Source organism: Aegilops tauschii, chromosome 1, assembly GCF_002575655.3.
Source record: "Aegilops tauschii subsp. strangulata cultivar AL8/78 chromosome 1, Aet v6.0, whole genome shotgun sequence".
NCBI lineage: Eukaryota > Viridiplantae > Streptophyta > Magnoliopsida > Poales > Poaceae > Aegilops > Aegilops tauschii.
Window position 1 is genome coordinate 28,917,200 of NC_053035.3, and position 25,760 is coordinate 28,942,959.

Below are 25,760 nucleotides of genomic sequence, written 5' to 3' on the forward strand. Positions count from 1 at the left end.
GTTCTGGGTGCATGGGGATCGAAGGCGAGTTATCTAGATAGAGGATTTAGAGGGAGGAGTGGTAGTTATATAGTATCTTGGAAAATACCTGTGGTGTGGATTAAAAGTGGCGTGCCACTAACTAAGATGGCTTGTAAGCATTTCTACACTAGTGCAAGCTGGAGCCCGACCACAAAGCCGTCGCAAATAGTGGCGAGTTGGGTTCCACCATCATGTGCTCGGCCTTGATCATCATAGTGTGATCTAACCATACTGAGTAGCTCCCTTTGTCTCTTCTCTTATCTATGTCTCATGTCCATGATGAGGTGATTGTAGTGCTGGCATGCATAGGAGGCCTCCAGAGCATGACCATCGTTGGCAAGGCACACATGCCCATGGTCATGTAGGTTGATGCATTCATGGGGTTCCTCCTTTTGTTTGTGATTTTTTGTTCCGAATTTAATTAGGATACATTTTCTTTTTTTCCTAACCAGCAAACATGTGTGTGCAATGTGTGTGTCTCGACCAATATAGACCTTAAAACACATTACATGCCCATTAGCAACAGACGTCAAGAAGCACCAGTATCTTAGTCATGCTTATCTTGTAGAATGGCAATTCAGTGAGCATGCATAGACAACAGTTATTCATTAGCTTGAGATTTTCCATAATTACCCACCAGTAATAACTAGGGGAATGTGAGGAAAGTGAGGCAGGCGAACTCACCTATTATCTTGACCGTTCGATCTTTCTTTGACAGTAGATAGCCGTTCGATTCTCAAACAGGGGGTAAATAAAAGGCAGCACGGTAGAAACCCTAGCCCTTGTATCTCTCCATTCCACCTCCTGCCGCCGCCACACACGTTTCTTCTCTCGCATCTCTCGCGTCGTCGCTCCCATGTCCCTCCCCACCGATGTCTCTTGCTGCCGCCATCCCCGTGCCTACCCCATTCCATACTAGGCTCCTTGCCTCTTCAGAGTGCACACGAGTGTGGCCAGATGGTGGTGCAACCGTCGCATCACCGCCAAGCGAGCGGAGGATCCCCCGGGTTCAACCCTAGGAAATTGGTGAAGGTGTCATGTGAGGCCTGGGCCTCCTTCCCAGGGAAGGCAGTGGCATCGACGCTGGCTCCTGGTCCGGGTCGTCCTTAAGGGCACGTGGGTTCTGCAACCGCACAACCACCCCCAATCTTTCCCTCGAAGTGGGGGAGAACTCGGTAGGGCGACCCTTATGCCTTGATATTTTTTTCTTTCATTACCCAAGATATATAGTGCATTCGTGAAAAAAGTTCAGGTTTATAGCGCTGCCATGGAAACCTTACTCCGAAGTCTAAGTTGTCGGTCATGGTGGAAGAAAGAAACTAGGAATAAGGTAGAGCCATGAAGCGGTATTGGGCTTGTGGGGGTGTGGGCTGAAAACATTTCCTGAAGGCTATGTACTTATTGGGTTAGACTGAATAGGTAGTAGCAACCGAGTCAACAATGATCATCAATCAAACATGACCGAATTGATTCAATTCAATCGCTTGGGAAATCATGAGTCAAGAGGAAAAATACTCGGCGCTGGCATGGTAAGATCCAGATTGCAGGGGGCATATGGATGGGGGCGACAAGACTACAAGCTGTTGGCTTCTTCCTTGTCTCCCGTCCCTCATTCCCTGAAGGAGCGGTGAGACCACAAGCAAAGCAGTGGGCCAAGGCTAGCAGTAAGCAGTCAAATAAAAACACAAACATAATCAAAGGTATTGCAATTTCTTGCCTTCATACAATTGAGCATTTGTGTGCTTGAATTAATTGAAAATTAAGTGCACTTATTTTCTATACAGGTTACCGAACAAATTGCAATAAGTGAAAGGGTGATTTCTTATTTCCTCAATTTTGAACCAAAGATTAGATCTTCCATCTTGTAGAAGATTAATTATGAACAAGTAATTGAACATTTTCTTTTAGAAAATACTATAAATATCATGCTTTATAGTAGAACATATGCTTGAATATTACCTATACTCATTTGTAATTAATGTTTATATTCCTAAGCATTATAAAAATAACATGCCTTTTGAAGTTATATAAGGAAACAAAAATATCCATAAGCATTTCTCAGTTTTAGGGCCCCATTTTCTGCTTCTCACGGGGGCCCTGCTCCTGGTTGTAGTGCAATGGCGCAATAAGGGGGGACATGGCACCTCCAACGGAGAAGTCAAAACGGCAACGAGGACCCGAGGGGCCTCCGCGGGCATTACCACGATAGTGGTGGCTACCCTAAGAAGAGAAGAGCAGCGAAAACAAGGAGGTTCTAAACTCATATCTAGGGAAAGCGAGCGTAGTCGCGTGAGCCTTCAGGAAAGAAGAGCGGCGAAAACAAGGAGGCTCTTGGCTCATATCTAGGAAAAGTGAAGGAAGAAGGATCCCTCTAAATATGACCTAGTACAAATGGGGCTAGAGCTATTGGTTGTCCCTATGACCTAGCAACAGTCTAGGCCTTGCCAGCTCAATGCCCCTTTGCTTTCATCATCTCAATATCTCATTAAAGGCCCAAGGTGAGCTCATACCATATTGATTCATAATGCATATGTCAAGAATCAACTACCTTCACTAATCCGATCAATATGCATTTATTTTGTCCACTAATCTTCTTGTGTGACCGATGGCCATCCTGCTCATCTCTAATACCATATTTTTTATTCTTCCTATGTATGGTTGCATCCTCTCTATTCATTCCACATTGTGTATTTTCCGAATTAGTGTGCATAAGATGCTTATTAATAGTGTGACGTAGCAAAATAAATAAATTAAAGCTCCATTCAAGATAACATCCAACAGATTAGTTACAGAGCTCATGCCATCATGACATCATGTTATATATTAGTGGGATAAAATCCAGTAGCATTGAGAAATCAATAAGCTAAACAGGATAGCAGAAATATTAATCTGATTCCCTTTACTCAGTCACTTTTAGTTGCTCAATAGCTGAAGCACAATGTGAATATTGTTATTATTTCATACAAAGTAATATTTATGGCTTGGTGAAAGGGTCATCAACAAGAGGGGGGGAATGGGTGATCCGCCAAATCTCCCAAACTGAATAAGCTACCTGCATTTTCGTTCATCTGCTGGATCGTTAGTCTCTACCAAATTGAGATATTGAACACCATGTTGCGCCATGTTCTGCCATGAGTACTCAAGCCGAAGCAAAAGCCAAAGTGTTACGAGACCCCAGTCCAGCAATTCGCCTCGTGCCGCTGCATGAAGACATCTCCATGGAACACTTTTCTTGAATCAATGCCTTTGTTCATCGCCCCAAGTCTATAGTCTTCTTGTTGTTGATACACGCACCACCGTTGGTAAGTTCCTCATTCCTTCTATGCTCCTATCGATACTACTATCAATAGTGAAATTATTGGCGAGTTTATGTCACGATAAACTTAAACGGTGACGTGGTCTTGACTTTTGGTTTCCCATTGAGAACATACTAGTAGTAATACTAGTTAGGCTATCATTCCATCTTGGAAGATCAGAAGGACAATCCCGACTTTGTATGTCAAAACCACATCAATCATCAATCAATTTATTATTCATCAACTGGAAATGTACTATACCTCATCTAGTTGTTGTCGGTAATGCGTAATTTTCATTTTTCTTCTCCATGTGTATTTGCGTTGATGACATCCGCTGATCTAGTCCTTATTTGTTCCCAATCGTCAATCGGTCCTATATTTCTTTGATTGTTTCAGATATATTGATTTTGCGGATAGTTGCTCGTTCAAGATTTGGAAGATAGTTGTTCATCCAAATTACAAGGTTCGGCATCCTTTTCTTCTCTTATCTTGATAAGCCTAGAATTCATGTAAATATAATGTTAGATCCTATGTGCATTCTACTTTCACTCAAGACTCGATGGATTGTCTACAATAACACTGAAACATGATTTTTGGTGAAATCAATTATGAAGATAGGATTGGAAATTTCCTTTCAAGAAATACTAGAGGGATGATGCTTTTCCATAGAACATGAGGTTAGTTTGTTGCTTTAGTGCTACCTTCACTATTGTAATATTAATAATCAATGTATTTCTAAATATTGTACAAAACAATATACACTTTATGCTGAAAATATATGATTGAATCGATGCATACTTTAGTTGTATTAGCTTTATGTCTTTTTTATTTTTGGGCCTCATTTTCCGTTTCGTCTTGGGGCCGCAAATGTCTTGAGACAACCCTGCTTGGTGACTTAGCATCCTACCTTATACTCCCTATTTTACAATACATATTTGTGTGAATGACGATAGGTAATATTTTTGCATGCCATCCTTGTTGTCGGATGTACTTGTGTTATTCAAAACATGCAATGCTTTCATCAACATATATTGGTGATATCTCATGTTCCATGCATGCCAACATACTAGATCGAATGGATCATGAATATTAAGATACTGGTATTGGGTAAATCATGTCACGTTCTTTTTGAGCCTTAATATTTTTTTCAAAAAAGGAATAAAAATGGTGGAATCATATTAATTTAACCCCATGGCAAACATTTTTGCAGTGGGTTATAAAGACAACATATGCACTTGCACAAAATGGATTGATACTAGCTTCTTAAAATACAGTAAGTCAAACATGACACAAAAGATGAACATAAAGTATGAGTAAATAAAAGAGTTAACACCATAACATATGACTAAATAAAATGGTAGACTATATATTTTCTTTATGCTATAGTAACATTGGCTTCCCATCAAATTACCAAATCTTGTTGGAGATGCCATAAATTTTAGGTATGCATGTTTGAGATTCTCACACTGATGAAGATAAACTAATGTACATGTAGTTTATATTGTCTCTACATCAAGAAACCTACAAAGATTATTCGCGCATATGAACTTTAGTATTTTGTGGTCAAAATCCCTGAGTAAGTGATGAACAATCTCTTTTCTGTCATCATCATCAAAGTCATTGAAAGGAAGCAAACAAGTAACCTGTGTTGAAAAAATGTAAGAGAGGCATAAGAACATTAAGTAACATATCTTTAAATATTATGCATGATCCATCTTTCCCCATCGTTGCTATAGAGTTTATCCCTAAATGCATGGGACCTTCCAGCGAGCACTGCCTTGTGTCAAGAAATGCTTCACCTTGGACGCAGAAGGTGGCATGTGCCCCGTGTTTGAAGCCAGTAGATTTGTGAAATCATTTGATAGTTGTGAAGGTGTGGTAGCCTTTTGGATGGAAAGCAACTCGTTGTGAAATAACAATGGATATTTCACAATAGCGATAGAACATTCAATCGGGATGTGATCAACATTCCTATATTCTATTTCAAGTAACTTTTGTCCATTGCTAGTTATGGCAAGCTTCTACAACCATGGAGAAAAGTTTACTGGAGTAGAATCTATGAAGTTGGATCCCATCACAATCGAATGTTTCGTCACTTTTGCACAATATTCATTGGTGTTTCAATGTGAATTACTTCCACCTATAGTGAAGCTCCCAGGTTCAAAGCTATTAAATGATTTTGCAATTCTACTAGTATCATAAGAAGGGGCATTATGTCACCCTCTGCACCCAATGTGAAGCTTTTACCTCACATAGGGTAGTTCTCACAACAAGTCCCCTATATTTAGGGCACAACTCTTGCCCAAAGATGGTGAAAGATAGATCATGCATAATTGTGGAAGATATGTTGCTTGTCGTTTTTAGGGCGCTCTTATAGTTTGTCTACACAATCAACATGTTGCTTCATTTCAATGATTTTGACGATCATGGTAGAAAACATATTGTTAGCCACTTACTCAGATGTTGTTGGTCGCTACACAATAGAAATGTTGAAGCTCATATGTGAGACTAGTTATTGCGGGGTGTCTTGATGTAGATGTAGTGAAAGTACATAGACCATAACTGATCAGCATTAAGTGTAATAATCTCAAAGTACCATGCCTCAAATTTATGACATCTCCAATAATGAATTGGTAAGGTGATGGGAAGCCATTATTATGATAGCTTCAAGAGAAAGAGTGCAAATCTAGCACTAAATTTGAGAGTTTTCGTAATTTTAAATGATTGATACACCGAACCTTTTGATTATCTAGTATGCTAGATCATCATAGTCCTATGATTGATACAACATGGACTTCGGTTATCTAATCGAATGGTTTTATGTAGCCATATATGTCTTGTTTTTTTGTCATGTTTGAACTGATATATTTCAAGAACTAAAGAACAATCCATGTTGTGCAAGTCTGTATGTTTTGTTTATATTCCAACACTAGAATGCCATGTGGTAAAACTAACATACTCGAATATCTTCATGTTTTTTAAATAGAGTAAAACGTAGAATGTGACATGATTTACTAATATCTTAATATTCATGTCATTCAGTCTAGTCTGTCATGCCTTAACTCTAAGATATCACCAATGTACATTGTTGATGAATGTGTTGCACATTTCAAATAAGACAACATACATCTGATAACAAGGATTACAATATCCAATTGCTTATTACGTAGTTACACATGTATATGAGTCTTTGTGTTTTCATAGAATAAATACTTTTGTATGGCTGTTGTAGCGTGTAGGGTATGTATGACAAACCATTCCTAAATAACAATGTACCTAGTTACAATAGCCACCATGGTCTTTTAATACAACGATGTATGTATACGAAAACAACTTAGAGAAGCTCCAATCACCCCACCCCCCAAAAAAAATTCCCTTCAAAACACCTTTTTGGGTGCTCACTACTTTGGGGACCCATTTTTATGGGCTCACCCACCCCCTTTTCCCCAAATCCTCACTTGTACTCTTTTCTTCTTCCTTTTCACACTAAAAGGGGATGAAAAATAGCATACATTAGTTGGCGAGCTCTGACAAACTCCGAGGCGATGGCAGGAGGAAAATTTCATTATGGTTGGTGGCTATTAGGTTGGGCGGGAGGGAGGAGACAATATATTCTCTCCCTAGATGTAGGGTGAAAATGAGATACATAGTCTCTAATTTTGGGAGAGTGTTGAACTGAAATCATTTGTCTGAAACCTTGGAGTAGGAGATAACATAGGAGTTCATCGGAAGGTACACGAGTTATCTAAGCTATAAACTGATAAATTATTTACTACTTGTGCTACTGTGATTTATAATAATTAATAATAACCATGTCAATCTTTTTGTAAGGGAAATAACCACCACAATCTTACAATAGCATTTAGTAAGGAGTTAACATGACCGTGAAGCTAGGCCCTTCAGTGGCCCCAAAGCTATGGAGACGTGGTGGCCCCCGACCCTTGCCAGCGGGAGGGATCTTGCTTTGTTTTTAGGTGTTTTTTTGAGTTCGTTTAGGGTCTGTGTCTTGCTCAGGAAGATGAGGCGGTGGTGACCCCCTAAAGATGGAATAAGGTTCTCCCCGCCTAGCCACTGTTCCGGTGATGGGTGTAGCATCGTCGGATGGCGTGTGGAGGTATGTCTTCGGCAGATCTCGTGGGATTCAGTCGAAGCCGGTCTTCGGTGGATATGTTTCGATCCAGTCTTCCTTCGTGTGTCTGCAGGTTGGACCCTCGATCTATACTTCTCTTCGTCGGCAACAGTTCTTGTTCTGATGCGCTGGGCCTTAGCACGACGACTTTTCGACTGTCTACTACAACAGGCCCGGCTCCGATGAGGGAGGGTGATGACAAAATCACGCTTGTAGTCGTCGCTAAATGGTCTACGGACATGAATACTTCTTTTTTATTATTTGTGTGTTTTCATACTGCCATACCATGATAAGTATTCTCTCCGTCCTATAATATAAGAGCGTCTTTTACACTACACTAGTGTCAAAAAGGCTTTTACTCCCTCCGTTCCTAAATGTAAGTCTTTGTAGAGATTCCATTATAAACCACATACGGATGTATATAGATGCATTTTAAGTTTAGATTCATTCATTTTGCTCCGTATGTAGTCCATTTAGTGAAATCTCTACAAAGACTTACATTTAGGAACGGAGGGAGTAGATCGAAAATTTCCTCGAAGAAAAACATGGCCGTGAAGCTCTCACGGATCACCTCGAGTCCTCGAGCTAGGAGAAAAAGGAAAGATACAAATGATAACGGAAATGGAAAGCACTGGAAGCCGTCTTCAACATTAATGACGTTAACAGATCGGACGGCCGCGACCCCGGACACGTGGCAGCCGATTAACGGCTCCGGATCCGACCGGGCCGCGGTCCCCTTTCCCCGACTCCCACTGCAGAACGGTGACGCGTTCTTTTCTCTTTTTATTGCTCCCCGATATAGCCTGGATCCCAGATTATTCCTTCCCTCGATCGAAGCCGAGCTCAGCAGGCGCCGGAGCAGGGACGGGGACGCCCGTCGCAGGCCGCCTCGCCGCCCGAGTTGCCGCCGTCCGGGGCCCTTCTCGCCTGGTGAGCCCCCGTACACAGTTAGGTAGTCTTCCGAGGAAAGTAGTTCTTGTCGCCCCTCGATTTGGCGAGTTTCTGTTCAGATAACCTCCTTGATTCTTCCAAGGAAGGTAGCTCTAGCCGCTCCTTGATCTGGCGAATTTTCTGTTTAGATTTCTTCCTTCTCCTTCCTTTCCAGTTGTAGGCCGAATCTTGCTGTAAAGATTGCCCCTTCGCTTGAGCAATTATAGTTTAACGGACGTTTCCGAAAAAAGTATGTAGTTTAACGGAGCGATTAGGGTGTCTGTTCATCGAATTTCAGGATTGGCCTGACGGGTTTCTCTGGAGAGATGATTTGCTGTTCTGTCAAACGAGAGAGGATTTTTGATTTGCAACCTATCATGTCGGCCTATTGTCAGGAAATAGCAGCGCGTTGTTAGTGGAATGCTCTGTTTAGTTTTTATTACCACAGGATTCTGTACACGTGATTTCTGTGATAAGCATTGAGTTGTTCTTTCTGGTAGGAGGAAAAGATGGAGCCTGGAAGGAAACCTCGTCTTCTGGACCTATGCATCCGGAGCGCCGTCGACAACCTCAGGACCCTCAACAGCGTGGACATCGTGGCTGAGGAGCTGCTCAAGAGAATCCTGCCCCACTGCACCTTGGAGCAGCTGACCCACATAGAGAGCTGCACACATGTATGCTTGCTTCTCGCGGAGCAATTCATCTTCACTTATTTGCAGATCTATCAGGATGTGTTTCTGATTTCTACTCTTCTACCCCGACAGGCGGACCTTACCGACGTTACCGATGTGCTGTGGAAGAGATTCTTCCAGCGGGAGTTTGGTGAGGATAATATGAACCTTGCCATCAAGAGGATGAAGGAGAACGGAGTGCGTTACAAATGGAAGAAACTCTTTGAGGTACAGTAAAAGATTCTCTAGTTGTTTGCTCTTCTTGCTGTCTGTTTCGTTAAAATTTATGTTGCCTTCATTCTTGAAATAATTTGACCCTATATAATACGTTTTCAGGCAAGAACAGAAAAGCAAAAGCAAGTTGAAGCAAGAATGTCGGCAGGGCTGAAAAACAAATATCAAGCAGCAAACGCTGGTAAGTAGATCGGTTGGGTATGGCATGACACCTATAACGTACCAACTTTTATTTTCTATAACTTCAACTTATAGCAACTAAAAAACAATGGTTTAGAAAGAAATGTAACATCTAGTTCTTTTTCTGACAGCCTGGTTTATGATTCACGATCAGTATGACTCATGTGCAATATTACTTTCTGTCCCTTTTTTATCCAGCGAAACAAAGCAAACAAATTAAAGTTTGTACGAAGATCCCACCCAACAGCAAAAGAAGTTTTTGGGGAGGTGATTTCCTGTCCCTCTGCTGTATTCTCGCCCGTAGTATGCTACACTTTCCACTTTTCCAGTTTCTGATAAGATGCAAACCTTGACAGGAAGTGGATCCAGCAGCCTATCCAACTCCAGCTACAAGAGCCCTATATTGAAAAAGGCAAGGATGGAGGTTGACAGGTAACTATCACTCTTGGAATGATGACCCTAAATGAACGCTTCTCAAATTATTGTTTAACACACTATTTCTGTAACAGCCGGGCGAAAATGCAAGCTGCTATCCAAAGGAACACTTTTGCGAGGTTTGTCACACAGCAATGCGCTCTCATATTACACAATTTTGCCGCAAATTTCACCTATATTGTGTTCCTTAAATCCCTTGCAGTTTTTACCTTTCACATTGTAAACCTTGGCTCTGAATTTACAGGTCATCACAGCCAGCAAGGCTGACCTTTCCTAGTGAACAGACATCGAGGACGACGACAATTCATCGACCTAATTCAACGATAACCATCACCAAACCAACTGGTCCGAACAGGCCGATTCAAAAGCAGAACACCAGACCCAAATTTTAGAGGCCACTGCCATGGCATCATGCTTGTGACCGTGGAGTTCGCCATGATTGCGCGGAAATCTTCTTTCCTGTGGACAAGTTGGCACTTCTTGCCATTCACCAAGTCTTTGTGAGACAGGAAAGAATCTTGTTTGTAGCTGCCCCAGCTGAGCACTTGTATCTTTATAGGGGAGCAAACAATATCTGTACCCAACATTTTTTTTAAATTTGATTCAATCAAATCATTGAAGTCATGAGCTTAAAAAAAATAGTGATTCTGATGAGAAATCAAGTAATGACACATGAACAGTTAACTACTAACAATTGTAGATAGTAATCAGTAAGGGGAAATGATGATTAGTAAAGATAAGATGATGTATTCTACTCTCATCTTCTTGATTTTTAAGATAATTTCAGAAAGGAGAACTTCGTTGAATTTCAGACTAGTATCAACTATTGACTTTTATTTCCACATCAGATGGATATAACGCGTAACTTTAAAAAATTGAATTATTTAGATAAGGGTAGGTCTCTGCAATTCATTTTGAAAGAAGAAAAACGCACACGTGTGGCCGGAAGCCCATCATGGATAGCTTTGTTTACATCGTTCATGCAATTACACATAGGAAAGCTCAGGGAGCTCATCAAAGACGACAAACAAAAGCTCTCAAATACTAACTAATCAGATGCAACAGGCAATTAGCTAGTTCTATGACAGATTAATTGATCTGAAAAGAAATACTTTACATGAGAAAAATCATCCAAGGATCAAAACTTTCTGACGCCCTGCCCTGGCCAGCGATCGAAGCAGAGTAATCTGTTTTCTCTTCCCTTGTTTTTCAAGATGGTCAGTGATGCGGGCTGGCACAAGAAGCTCTGCTTCCAATTAATTCTGCAAGAACAATTCAGTTCTCCCTTGTGTTGCCAGCTGATACTCTGACCTCGGAAGCTTCTGAATATTTGATATATCAGCAGCTAGCTTATCGATTTGTAAGTCAAATATAGTATCTGACGAATTAAGTCTCCATCTGAGTTCAAGGTGTTAGCAGTGTCTAAAACAAAACCAACCTTAATAAGTAGTACTACTCGTCGTATGTATTTCAAAGTAGAAACTGGTGAAAAGCTTGTTCAAATCAAAATGTGGTGACGCATACTGATCAAGATAGCTGCAGCCATTTGCCCAGCTAGGTAGTCCACCATCCTCTGTCAGTGGTACGAAGATTGAGAAGATGCATATTACTCCCTCCGTTCCTAAATATAAGTCTTTTTAGAGATTCCACTACAAACGTATGTAGTCCATAGTGGAATCTCTAAAAAGACTTATATTTAGGAACGAAGGGAGTAGAGTAGAGGGTGGTCAATGCTCTTTCTGAATTCTGATGGAACAGGACAGTGAAGATGACCTTGTCACCACCACACGGTCGAGAACTCGACATGGCACGCTGTCTGAACCGTTAGCAGATTTGCCAACTGCTTGCCTGTCGATTGCACCTCCTGCAAGAGGTTTGCTATGTATTAACATCATGGCAGAACAAATTTAAGTATGTTGATTCATGCACAATGCTGCTTCTTTTGTCTGAAGTCCCAGCGGTGGCAGCTGTGTTAGTCGGTGCTGTCATGCTAGCAACTCTTGGCAGAGCCCTAGAGGTCTGGAGGATGGTTTTGCTTCTGCAACTTCTGGCACAGCCTTCGCAAGCAGAAACAATAAACATGACATTGAGTTTCAGAGTAGTACAATCAGCTAACAAACCTTTCTTCTCCCTAAAAGATGACACAATTAGCTAACTGAAACTTCTAGATAAGTCATATGCAATTCCATAATAGGGTTTTGTAAATAATATTTAGTCATCTGGATTCAAAAAATGTTCACGAATTCAAAAACATTAACAAAAATAAAAGAATGTTCATGAGTTCAGAAAAAGTTCCCCATGTCAAATAACCATCCCGGTTTAAAACAAAGTTCATGAATACAAGAAAAATACCATTAAATTTGAAAGTGTTCCTGAATAAAACATTGGTTTAAAACTTGAGAATATATTTTTAAAATGCCCGTGAATAAAAAATGTTCATGAAAAAAAATTCAAATAATGTTTGTGAATACAAGACAATTTTCCAATTTTAAAATATATTCATGATTAAAACAATGTTTAAAGTTTTGACAAAATATACATGATTTCAAAAAATCTTACTAAAAAATGTCAAAATATTCGAAAACAAATGCGCTATTTCAAAATGTTCTGTCAATACAAAAGTTTGCGATTTCACATATTGTTCGCAAACTTGGAAAACAATGTTCATGAAATTGAAAAATATTCACCATTATGGAAATGCTCATGATTTAAATATTTATTTTATCAAATTGACATCCCTTCATGTTTTGAAAATATAATTGTGGAAGCAATTTTTCCCCATCAATTAAAAAAATGTGTCGCAAATTTGGGAAAAATTTCATGAATTTGAAAAAACTATATTCAGGAAATTCAAAAAATCCACGAATATAATGAATATTAATAAAATAAAACATAAATACAGATTATAGAAAATGTTAGTGTACTTGATTTTTTTTGTAGGAATCAAAATGTTCTCGAATTTTAAATTTGTTCACACTTTCTTAAAAAAATTGTGAAATATTGTAAAGATTCATCAATTGGGAAAAACTGAAAATGGAAAAAGGAAAGAAGGTAATGGAAGAAAGCGGAAAACCTGAAAGAAAAAGGATATTAAAGGAACCTTGGCGAAGCCAGAAGAGTGTCTTACAAGTTCAGTCGGTAGTAACAAGGGTACAGGATACCTCCCTATCCATTCACCTACGCCGGAAATAGCTCGCCCCACCTATGTCTCGCTTAACGCGAGAAAGTGGGAACCAACACCTAAAGGGAGGCGCGAGGCGTGCCAGCCCAAGGCATGCAGGAGCCACACTCTTGTTTATTTGCTTTATTATTATCTTTTTTATTTTCATTTTTCTGCTTTTACTTTTTAATTTTTTTATACATCCAAATATTCATATTAAATATATTACAAAAACACTTTCATAAAATATTTGAAATGAAATGTTCAACAACCATTTGAAACATGTTAAATATGTATAGAGAAAATGTTTTTAACGTATACTAAAAATTTATACACAAAATATACAATGTGTGTGAAAAAAGTTGATCATGTATTTAATGTTAATCAAGCATTTAAAAAATGTTAAATAAGTATTTGAAAAATGTTAGCCAAGCATTTGAAAAATGTTTAATGTGTATATAAAGAATGTTGACTATGTATTAAAAAATTGTTAATCTGGTATTGGAAGAATGCTAATCAAGCATTTTTAAAATTTAAATGTATATAGAAAAATGTCAACCGTATGTCCAACAAATATTAATCTTGTATTTGGGAAATATTAGTTAAGCATTTGAAAAATGTTAGATCGGTATAGAAAAAATGTTCATGTATTAGAAAAAATCTAAATGTTGTATTTGAAAAAAAATGTGAATCACACATTTGAAAAAACGTTAAATATCTATAGAAAAATGTTGACATGTATTAAAAAAATGTTACGTTTTTATTTGAAAGATGTTAAACATGTAAAAATGTATCAGATCTATACCAAAATGTACAATTTATGTGGACAAAAAATAGACATCCAAAAGTAAATAAATTTTCAGAATATTGTAATCCAATATTAAAAATGTAAACATGTACTTCCGCCGTCCCATATTAAATGTCGCTCAAACAGGTGTATCTAGCACTGAAATATATCTAGATACATCCATTTCAGCGACAATTAATATGAGATGGAGGGAGTATATAAAAAATGTCTCTAATGTATAAGAAAAATGTTGAATCTGTAGTGGAAAAAATTTAACACGTGTTGAACAAAAAAGAAACCGATGAAAATCGACAAAAAAAAGAAAACAAAGTAAACCATTGAAAACATAAATGGAGAACAAAAAACACAAAAGGAATGAAAAAGAAAAAAAACCATTGCAAAATAGTGAAACCGAGAAAGAAGCCAAGAAAACTGATGAAAAATAAAAACAAACAAAGAAGAAAAAAAAACCAGTGAAAACCAAGAAAGAAAAAGATAAAATTAAATTCGATGATAACTGAGAATGAAACCAAGAAAACCAATGAAAAAGCAAAGAATACAGAAAAAAACCAAGAAAACCGTCAATAAAAAGAAGAAAGCGGATGAAAAGATGAAGAAAAAACAAAAATACCGGAGAAAAAGGAGAAAAAGAAAACGAAAGATTAAAAAAAACCCAAAGGGAAACCATTCCAGCTAACGACAAAAAAGAGAGCGATTATGGGTCCGACCCAGTAGCTACAGGTGGGAGAAATCCCTTCAGCGATGCTGAAGGAAGAGTCGCACTAAGCTAGAATTGTCCCCGCGCCCAATAAGATCCAGATGAATGCATGGGAGCTTCTATTAAGTGCTCATTGCGTCCAATAGGGGCGGCCAGCCCATTGCAAATTAGGATCTCACTGTATCGGCTCCTGGTATTATAACGACCAGTATTTCCTAAATAAATGATTTTTAAAAGTTGATTATTTTTTAGAAAACATGATCATTTTTAAAGGCGAGCAATTTTTGTAAAATCAAGTAAAAGTATATTAAAAATGCTAATAATTTTTTAAATGTCTGGAACATTTAACCATGAATATTTTTACTTTTTTCAACTCATTTTAAAACGTGAACAATTTCAAACACGAACATTTTTACAAAATTGCAAACGTTTTTGTAAAAAAAGATACCTAAAAAGGGGAAAACGAACAAAGAAAAATAATAGGAAAAAATCGAGCAGAAACGTTACAGAAGGTTCCTAAAACCAGAAAACCAGAAACCTAATTCGCCATCGCTAAGCCCCCACACCTCTAGTTACTGAAATTTAAAAACATTCTAAAAGGTCCAAGACGCATTCCCTCCGAAGACAAAAAAAGAACCAAGCCCTCCCAGGTCGCCCCCGCGCGGTGATGGGGAGGGTACCCTAGATCACCGCCAGCAAGCCCCCACTCCTCCCCCTCCGCCTCCCTCGCCACCGCCACAAGGCTCTGTTAGGCAAAGCTCGACCGGAGCCGGCGGCGGCAGGGCATCCTCGTTCGCGCAGGCCCGGTACGGGGCGACTCTTTTCATTTGGGCACAATCGGGGCTTGATCAGTGGCGACCATCGACTTTCACGGTTGTGCCCCCACCCCCTGGTCCATCGTGACTAGCTAGGGACGACGTAGGCATGACCGGCTCCGACCGTGGAGGTGTCGCCCAAACTCTGTTGGGAAACGTAGTAGAAAACAAAAAAATCGCACCTACGATCACCCAAGATTAATATGAAGATGCATAATGGGTTGGGATCACGATCGTTACCGTCACAGAGTTGAAGTGGAAGAAGAACATGTCGGTGTAGATCGTACTTGGAGTCCCTCGAACCGTCGATGAACGATACCTCGTACCGCCCATGAATAGTCCCTCGAACTGAAGACCGAAAGCACAACCTCAAGCGTGCAGCCTTCACAATCCGGCAGCGCTTCGCTGTCCAGAGGTAATCGTCTTCGGAGAATTGGAGGGAGGAGATTAGAACCACACATGGCTTCTAATTATGAGGACAAGAGGATTAGCCAAGCTCTAATTAATCAACTAGGACCAACTAGAGCATGCACTAGAAGAACTATAGGAGACTCCAAAATTTGTATGTTCAATAGAGCAAAAATCCCTAGTATATATATGTTGGAGGAGGAGGAGAGGGCAGCCACCAAGGGGGAAAGTCCCCCTTGGGGTGCCGGCCAAGGGAGAGAGAGTAGGACTCCCTCCCCTTGTCCAATTCGCCCCCCCGCCCACCCACAAGGAAAGGGGGCGCCTTCCTACTTGGGCCTTTGTGGCCCAAGTTGCCTTCCACCTATTGGCCTTTTTAGACCCGTTGATATTTAAATTAAATATAAAATAGTCTAATACCTCTATACCATTTAATATATATTTTAACATCTTCAAAAACATTTTCCACCTATATATAATTTATCGGTAATACCCGTTATGACTCGACACTCTCTGGAACCCTTTCGGTGACCCCAAAATGCTTCCGGATCCCCTCAGAACTATTTTGAATATTCATGAAACAATTCCAAAAATATATTCTCATGAATCTGATGACCCACAAGTATAGGGTATCAATCACAGTCCTTTTGATAAGTAAGAGTGTCGAACCCAACGAGGAGCAGAAGAAAATGATAAGCGGTTTCCAGCAAGGTATTCTCTACAAGTACTGAATTTAGTGGTAACAGATAGTTTGACAACAAGGTAATTCGTAACAAGTAGCAATAGTAACAAGAGTGCCGCAACATGGCCAAACCTTTTTATAGCAAAGGACAACCCGAAACATTCTCTTATAATAAGCCGCTTCATCCCACAATACCGCCGAATCAAAATAAGACGTTGGTGGTAAGCAGTATGACTATCACCGCCCACAACTCTTTGTGTTCTACTCGTGCATATCATCTACGCATAGACCTGGCTCAGATGCCACTATTGGGGAACATTACATGGAAAATAAATAAAATTATCCACACACGCAAGATCTATCTATGGATATGCATAGCACAGAGAGGAGAGTGTGTCTACGTACCCTCATAGACCGTAAGCGGAAGCGTTTAGTAATGCGGTTGATGTAGTCAAACTTCTACGTGATCCAACCGATCGAGTACCGAACGTACGGCACACGTTCAGCTCGGTGACGTCCTCCGCCTTCTTGATCCAGCAAGACAGCTGATACGTCTCCATCGTATCTATAATTTTTGATTGTTTCGTGCCAATATTATACAACTTTTATACACTTTTAGCAACATTTTATATGATTTATTTGGACTAACATATTGATCCAGTGCTGAGTGCCAGTTCCTGTTTGTTGCATGTTTTTTGTTTCACGGAAAATACATATCAAACGAAGTCCAAACCCGATAAAAATTTACGGAGAATTATTTTGGAATAGATGTGATTTTTGGGACTTGGAATCAACGCAAATGGGGGCCCACAATGACCACAACCCACCAGGGCGCGTCGGGCACCCCCTGGCGCGCCCAGGTTTCTTATGCCCTCCTTGAAAGTCGCTTGGGGCCCTTCTTCTGGCGCAAGAAAGATAATTTATGGAGAGAAAAATCGTGTAAAAATTTCAGCGTAATCGGAGTTACGGATCTCCGGGAATTTACGAAACGGTGAAGGGCCAGAAAACAGGAACGCGAAATAGAAGAGAACAGAGAGGGAGATCCAATCTCGGAGGGGCTCCCACCCCTCCACCACCATGGAGGCCATGGACCAGAGGGGGAACTCTCCTCCCATCTAGGGAGGAGGCCAAGGAAGAAGAAGAAGAAGGAGGGGTCTCTCTCCCCCTCTCTCTCCCGGTGGCGCCGGAGTGCCGCCGGGGCAAGGATCGTGACGGCGACCTACATCAACAATCTTGCTACCGTCAACACCAACTCTCTCCCCCTCTATGCAGCGGTGTAACCTCCCTTCTCCCTGCTGTAATCTCTAATTAAACATGGTGCTCAACTCCATATATTATTTCCCAGTGATATTTCGCTACCCTGTGATGTTTGAGTAGATCCGTTTTGTCCTGTGGGCTAATCGTGATCTTGGTTGGTATGATTATATATTTTATTTATTGTGTTGTCCTACGGTGCCCTCCGTGTCGCGCAAACGGAGGGGTCCCCTGTAACGCCCATGATGCAGCTATATCTCCCACGTGTCGAGGCACGACTTAGAGGCATAACCGCATTGTGGTTTTGTCACAAGAAGGGTCATCTTCACACAATCCCATGTAATGAACAAGAAAGGGATAAAGAGTTGGCTTACAATCGCCACTTCACACAATACATAATTAAATCATACATCATTCAAGATACACACATAGGTCCGACTACGGAACCAAAAGAAAAGAAGACAACCCAACTGCCAAATCCCCGATCGTCCCAACTGGGCACCACTACTGATCAATATGAAAAGTAACAACACAACGAACAAGATCTTCATCGAGCTCCCACTTGAGCTCAGTTGCGTCACCTGCACTGGTCTCATCGGCACCTGCAACTGTTTGGAAGTATCTGTGAGTCACGAGGACTCAGCAATCTCACACCCGCGAGATCAAGACTATTTAAGCTTATAGGAAAGGATGGGGTAATGAGGTGGAGCTGCAACAAGCACTAAGCATATATGGTGGCTAACATACGCAACTAAGAGCGAGAAGAGGAGCAACGGAACGGTCGTCAACTAGTATTGATCAAGAAGTGATCCTGAACTCCTACTTACGTCAAACATAACCCAGAAACCGTGTTCACTTCCCGGACTCCGCCAAGAAGAGACCATCACGGCTACACACGCGGTTGATGTATTTTAAATAAGTCAAGTGTCAAGTTCTCTACAACCGGATATTAACAAATTCCCATCTGCCACATAACCGCGGGCACGGCTTTCGAAAGATAATACCTTGCAGGGGTGTCCGAACTTAGCCCATTATAAGCTCTCACGGTCAACGAAGGATATTCCTTCTCCCAGGAAGACCCGATCAGTCTCGGAATCCCGGTTACCGACAATGGTAAAACAAAACCAGCAAAGCCACCCGATGTGTCGACAATCCCGATAGGAGTCGCACGTATCTCGTTCTCAGGACACACCGAATAAGCGAAGCGTACAGGTACCGATGTAACCCAAGTTACCAAGGGATGGTCCCGCACGGTGCTCTAGTTTGGACCAACACTTAGACAAGCACTGGCCCAGGGGTAAAATAAAGATGACCCTCGGGATGCGCGACTCCCAAGGGAAAAAGGCTAGGTGAGGCAAATGTAAAACCAAGGTTGGGCCTTGCTGGAAGAGTTTTATTCAAAGCGAACTGTCAAGGGGGTCCCATAAATCACCCAACCGCGTTAGGAACGCAAAATCAAGGAACATAACACCGGTATGACGGAACTAGGGCGGCAAGAGTGGAACAAAACACCAGGCATAAGGCCGAGCCTTCCACCCTTTACCAAGTATATAGATGCATTAATAATATAAGAGATATTGTGATATCCCAACATAAACATAATCCAACATGGAGCAATCTTCATCTTCATCTGCAACTAGCAACGCTATAAGAGGGGCTGAGCAAAAGCGGTAACATAGCCAAACAACGGTTTGCTAGGAAGGGTGACAAAGGTTAGAGGTTCATGGCAATATGGGAGGCATGAAATAGCAAGTGGTAGGTAGCGCTGCATAGCAATAGAGCGAACAACTAGCAAGCAAAGATAGAAGTGATTTCGAGGGTATGGTCATCTTGCCTGAGATCCCGCTAGGAAGAAGAACGAGTCCATGAAGAAGACAAACAGACGGAGTCGAACGAATCCTCACAACTCCGGAAAGAAACCGAAGCTAACGAGAGAAGCAACCCAGAAAGAAACAAACAACAAAGTAACCACCACATACACATGGCATGATGCACAAACAAGTATGATGCATGTCCGGTTTAAAGAGGCATGGCATGGCAAAGTGCACAAACGGAACTACCAGTTAAGTGGAGCTCAATATGCAACGAGTTGCATATTGACGAAACACCACAACAATTGTTTAGTTCTCTCGATTATAAACCCAACAATATTAAATGTTGATTAACATGGCAAGGGGTGAATCATAATTAAACAACCTATCTAGTCAATTTAAATGAGGCCAGAACAACAAACAACAATTCCGGAAAATCCCCATATGTCATTTAGCAATTTTAATGCAAACATCAATTGTAAACATTTAAATGTTGTTATCATGATGCGAATGACATATGCAAGTTTTTAAGCAATTTTATACAACGTGGACAAGAGCATGTTATGAAGCATTGGTTACCGTGGTGGAACGAAAAAGGGTGCCACGGCAACGATAACGAAAATGATGCCACGGCAACATATCGGTTCCGGTAGCTCATGGAGATACCGGCGCAAAAGAGAATTGTGCGGATGTGTGAAACACGCAAGAGATGGTGGGGTGCTCCCGGTTGCCGGGTTCCCACGGTACGGTGGCATGGCAATCGAGGAACATGCAAAGACCTCTCTCAGACACGGTGCATACACGAGCAACTCATACAACACATGCATTCGGTCCACGGACGTCGTCTCGGGGTTATACCTTCGAAGCGTGCATTCGGGGCGGAATGCGTTCGAAGTGGAAGTAGTTGTTCACGTGTCGTAGGGGTAGTAGTCGTTGTCGCGATGGTAGTGGAAGTAGTGGTACATGTTTCGTAGTCGTACACATTTCGTAGATGTTCGGGGTCACGTCGAGGAACTTGACGTCCACGGAGTCTTCGAAGGTCGACGGTAGTGGTACACACGCTGTCGAGGTACTTGTCCGTCCGGTCTTGGTGTAGATGTACATGGAAAACGTAGTGGTACTATGCATCGGTCATCGGGGAACTTGCCGAAATCCACAGAGCTGGTGTGCTTGTTCGGGCGTCGGTCTTGCCGATGGGGTACTTGGCGAATCCACGTAGTCGTACACGGGTCGAAGTGGTACTTGGCAAATTCCACGGGGCGATGCTTGACGGTTCGGGTACGGGTCTTGGCATCTCATCCTTGCTGATCCAAAACAACGCGAGACAAAAGGCCTCTGGTGGCAGCAGCAAGGCTGGGCGGTGCGCGAGCAGCGACAAGAAGTGGGCACGGGGCTCATGGTGACAACGACGATGAACAGGGGCGCGGCGCCGTGGCGGGGAGGCGGCGTGCCTCCGGCGGTTGAGGCCGAATGGAGGGAGGAGGCAGAGGTTGCGGTAGCCGGAGGTGCGCGGCGTGACTCCTCTAGTCCATGGCAGGAGGCCATGGCGGGCAAGCGGTGATGTGCAGAAGGGTAGCGAAGGACTTGGCGTCGGGGACGAGACGGAGGGAGGCCGGGCATCCACGAGCTCGGGCAGGAGAAGGAGGGCCGGGGAGGTCTTGGGGTGGCGCTGCGGCGGCGACTGATGGAGGCGAAGTTCTGGGATGGCGCGCGGGGTCGCCAGAGGGCGCGGCCTGCTGGACGCGTCTTGGAGGCAGGTGGTTGGGAACGAGGTCGAGCGTGGGAGGCCTGGGGCTGCTGCTGCGGCCAGCTCGAGGAGAGGGCAGAGGAGCTCGAGATCAAGGCTCCTGCTCGATCTGAAGCTGGGCACGATGATGGATCGAGAGGAGGAGGTGGGTGGCTGCAGGGGCAACGGTGGTCGTCAAGGGAGAGAGGCGATGGGATCAAGCGCGTCCTCCTGGCGCTGGCTATGTGTGGCGGCGGCGGACAGAGGGAACGAGGGAGAGAAGAGGGGATCGGGATCGAGCGCAGGGAGTGCGGGCTAGGGTTAAGGGATTGAGGGGTGCTACTGGGCCTTGGGCCAATTGGACTGCGGGGAAGCAGGCTGGCCTGGCTGCTGGGCTCTCTTCTCTCTCTCACTCTAAAAAAAAAGAGATAAGAAAGAAAAGAAAGAGAGGTTAGGGGAGGAAGTTGGACACGCGGATAATTTTCCCGAACTCACCAAAATGTGCACGGTCCAAGAAAATAGAAAAGGCCATGATTGAAATATTTAAATTCAAACTCATTTGATTTAAATTCAAATGATTTGAATAGGAAGTGAGGGTTGGGAAGGTCCAAAAATGTTCGGATTTTTGGTGGAGCTCCGGAATAAGATGGAAAAATATAATGCGAGGCTAGAGACCAAGAATTAAGATAACAAAGGCATTGGGATATTTGCGAGTGTGTTATGGTGAACTCCAACTAATGGAATATTTTAATATAGTTCCCTAATAATATTGGGAGGATATATGTTATAAAGAGAAATCACCATGTGCATTTCCCTCGATTTAAATGGATCGAAGATCCATGCAATTTACTTAGTTGAGTCTTGATGCAAAGATTAATGACATGATGGCATGATGACATGATGCAAAGAAAAATAAAAGAGCAAGCACAAAAGAAACACACGGCGATCACGAAAATAAGGAAGTCTTCTGAAGCGTCGGTCTCGGGGCGTTACAACACTCCACCACTACAAGAGGATCTCGCCCCGAGATCTAGGATGGCACCGGAGATAAACGGAAGGGGAAGAGGTAAAACAAAGTTGCTTCTTTGACAAACGAGTGAAACCAAAGAACCTTGAGAGGTCGCAAAGCTTGAGGAAATGACACAACGGAGATAAGCGAATTGAGAGAACTCCGTAGTAAACGGAAGCAAGGAACACCATGAGAACCTTGAGGTTAAGTGACACGATAGATATTTAAACCACTCCGGTTAAAACAAGATAGGAAGGAATAAGAATGATATAATTTGGGCAGCACTCCGACTGTAAATGGAAGGAATTGAACATGATCTTGACAAGATGAGAGGATACTCGATGAATTTAACAACACACTGCCTCCGGAACTGATGAAAGAATGGTAGAAGGGGTAAGAAAGATTTCAGACCGCACTCCGGTTGAGGAAGGAGACAAAACATGATAAGATGAGAGAACTCGAATGAAAACACGACACTCCGGCTAAACGGATAAGAAAGGAAAAATTACATGATCTTGACAAAACAAAATGATTGGTCGAAAAGAGCAACATCACAACGCCTCCGGAAACAAAGCATGATAGATAGATAGTTGGAGTGAATAGAACGAAGACTGAAACCAACATCTCCTACCATAAATGAATTTTAAGGAGCATCCTTACGAAGTAGGATTGAACGGAGTTGTTGGAAAACCAACAACGAAAAGAATAAGCTTGTAGTGGGCTTATGGAAACATCTCAACATTATGAGGTGACAAACGGCCACTAAAGGAAGCCATTGGTTTGAGTGAGAGCAGCAAGGCAATGAAAAACTTCTTTCACCAAGAGGATAGGAGAAAAACTTGGATCATTGATAAGCACCATAATAGCAACATTCCTTAGGGAAGGCTTTAGGTGAAACATGACACAAGATAAATCCAACGAAGAGATTGGTGGATTTAAAATATCTCATTCTTGACAACATGTAAATCATGAAACGCGAACTCAAATTGTCAAGAATGACATAACACCACCTCAAATGATAAGGTAGGACGAATTGCACTTTAGAATGCAAGATGAAGAATGCTTGGACTCCACAAAACAAAACATGTGTTGAACACCATGTTTATTTTAGAGTATAGCTTGGCGGATCTTAACTCCGAGAGAATTCTTGACGAACAATTGAAGAATGAAAAGAATCCTTGACGAAGCACCATGTAGATCCTCCATGAAGAACTCCGGTAATAAAAGGATGATAAAAGAAAGAGGAGTTGAAAACACAAGGTGAAACCTTGCAGTGATAAGATGAAGCTTTGAAATGATATAACCGAGAAAACTTGGAACTCCGGAAAGAAAGATAAACAAATAAAATCAAGAATTTTGATGAACCTCCGGAATAAGGAATTGAATTTACTCGATGAAACAAGAATAAGAATTACATTATGCTCATCCTTCACCAATTAATTGATGACAAGCAATGGATTTGTCATACTACTTATTCTCGTAGAAAGGATTAAGAGAGATATAACACAAACTTGTGAAGGTCTTCATCGAAACACCGGTAGGATTGAAACAACGAATAAATTGATATGATAACGAAGGAAGAGAAAATCTTGAACGAACCACCGCGAGAATTGAAAACAATTGAAGAAAAGAGGACGAAACACCGTAAGAATTAAAGAACGCGCGAAAATACTCGAGGGAAATTAGATACATGAGAACGAATAGATCACGAGCTGACTAGAGGATATTTGAGTGATGCACCGGGAGAATATGGAGATGAACGAAGAGATATCAATTTAGAATAATTGGAGAACGAAGCTGAAAACTTAGAACGAAGAAATCTTCTGAAATGATGGCCTTTGGACGATCAATAAATGAAAACAACTCTGAAATGCTCCGGATGGGTAAGAAAAGAATTGCGCGATTGGAAACAATTTGAGAGGATGGCAACAAGCTAGAACCATGAATCTTCAAGAGAACGGACCAAGATTCAAGAGAAATTCTTCTTCGTTCTTCAAATGTTGAGAATGAACGACGAGAAACACCACCATGAATTGTTGAGGCACTCCGGAATGAAAATTAGAAAGGTTGAACCAACGATGAAAAGAATTTGAAAGATCTTAGAGAAAGACATTTGACTGATGATAATTCATTCTTACGTCAAACTTTGCAATGAATTTGAGAATAACTCCAGAAAAATTAGAAGAGTTAGGTAAGATCCTGGGAAAAAAACCTGTGGGTTAGGGCCCACTCAAAAGATACACTGTTGAACGATTTAAAAGAGAGATTGCGCCGGTTCAATTAGATGGCTTGAAATAAGGTAAGACCTCGAAATAGCTAGAAAGGATTAAGAATAGAAACATGAATCCTCTGGAATACCTTCAGCACTCCAGATAAACATGAATAGCAAGAGGTGGATGATTAAGAGATACACCGGCATGAGAAAACATTTGAAACAGGGAAAGGAATGTGACCAACATTGAAGGCTTGAATTTAGTCCACCGGAGAAGAAAAAGAATGAAGAATGAAAAACTTGAAGAACATCTTCATGAGAACCACCGGGTAAGGACATTGATTGAAGAATGAAGGGAGTTCACGTGAATAAAATGGATACTAGGTTAAGACACCTGATTCCTTGAAGGAAAAAGGGTGGGAGGGCGGGAAAAACAAAGGCACCTTGGGACGGATGAAACAAACACCGTTGAGAAAACTTAGAGTTGATCTTGCGGATGTTAAAAAGATCGGATCCACTTGAAGAGAAGCACGCCGGTTGGAAAAGAATTAACATGACGAGCTCGAGATCAAGAAGGATTAGTATCCATATAGAAATATGAGAACACCGTTTAGGAAAGGTATGGATTTAACATTTGACTTCGAAGCAACTCGAATACCACAACTTAAAACAAAACAAAGGATTTGGCTTGCGGAATAAGCCGGAACAAACATATGATAGAGATTTCGTCCGAAGTTTTCATGGTGGGGCCCACACGGGCTCGATCGTACAGCACCATCATGTACAAGGCAGTGCACATGACATACGAAGCGTCCCCGAGTCGGCATAGCCAAGGACTCTTTAAGACACTACGAGACCACTGTAAAACCAACCGTGGAAAGGCGGACCACTAGACGTCGAACCCCAATCTCATATCATGCATCTGTCGGAAAGATATCCTAAGAGCTACTTGAATTCCCACTTATAAACTCCCGAAACTTTCTGTTTATGCAATCAGGTGTTGGGGATACAGGGGACACAATATATATCACCCAAACTAACAATACGTAGATCCAGCTGTATCCATCCTTCAACACATAACCAAGAAACCTTCGGAAATCGTGTACCTCAACCTTCGAAAAGCATCCATTATACGAGTTATGGCAATACTCCCGAACTCCCGCCCAGTACTGGGTGGCGTCGAGGTGATCTCACCAACAACTACATAAAAGAGATTTCGATGTCGGCGCAACTCAGGTATTCGAGAACTGCAACGGTAAAATTGTGACGACAACACCTCGGAGCT

At 41.7% G+C, this 25,760-nt stretch overlaps 1 protein-coding gene and 1 pseudogene across 1 annotated transcript; both read left to right on the plus strand.

The window, feature by feature from the left end:
- The window catches only part of LOC141027131 (uncharacterized), a 282,578-nt pseudogene that overhangs the window by 207,008 nt on the left and 49,810 nt on the right, over window positions 1-25,760 (plus strand).
- LOC109741532 (uncharacterized) lies at window positions 8,171-10,692 on the plus strand. The gene is made up of 8 exons (XM_020300624.4): window positions 8,171-8,376; window positions 8,877-9,050; window positions 9,141-9,275; window positions 9,384-9,462; window positions 9,660-9,728; window positions 9,818-9,893; window positions 9,971-10,015; window positions 10,141-10,692. The coding sequence occupies exons 2-8, from the start codon at window positions 8,886-8,888 to the stop codon at window positions 10,286-10,288; spliced, it is 717 nt and encodes a 238-aa protein (XP_020156213.1). The 5' UTR covers window positions 8,171-8,376; window positions 8,877-8,885; the 3' UTR covers window positions 10,289-10,692.

Bases quoted from the DNA above. Each gene is read 5' to 3' on its own strand.
- LOC109741532 (XM_020300624.4), top strand. From the start codon at position 8,886: ATGGAGCCTGGAAGGAAACCTCGTCTTCTGGACCTATGCATCCGGAGC. The intron at 9,276-9,383 runs GTACAGTAAAAG...ATACGTTTTCAG, and splicing joins AATGGAAGAAACTCTTTGAG to GCAAGAACAGAAAAGCAAAA. The intron at 9,729-9,817 runs GTGATTTCCTGT...AAACCTTGACAG, and splicing joins CAAAAGAAGTTTTTGGGGAG to GAAGTGGATCCAGCAGCCTA.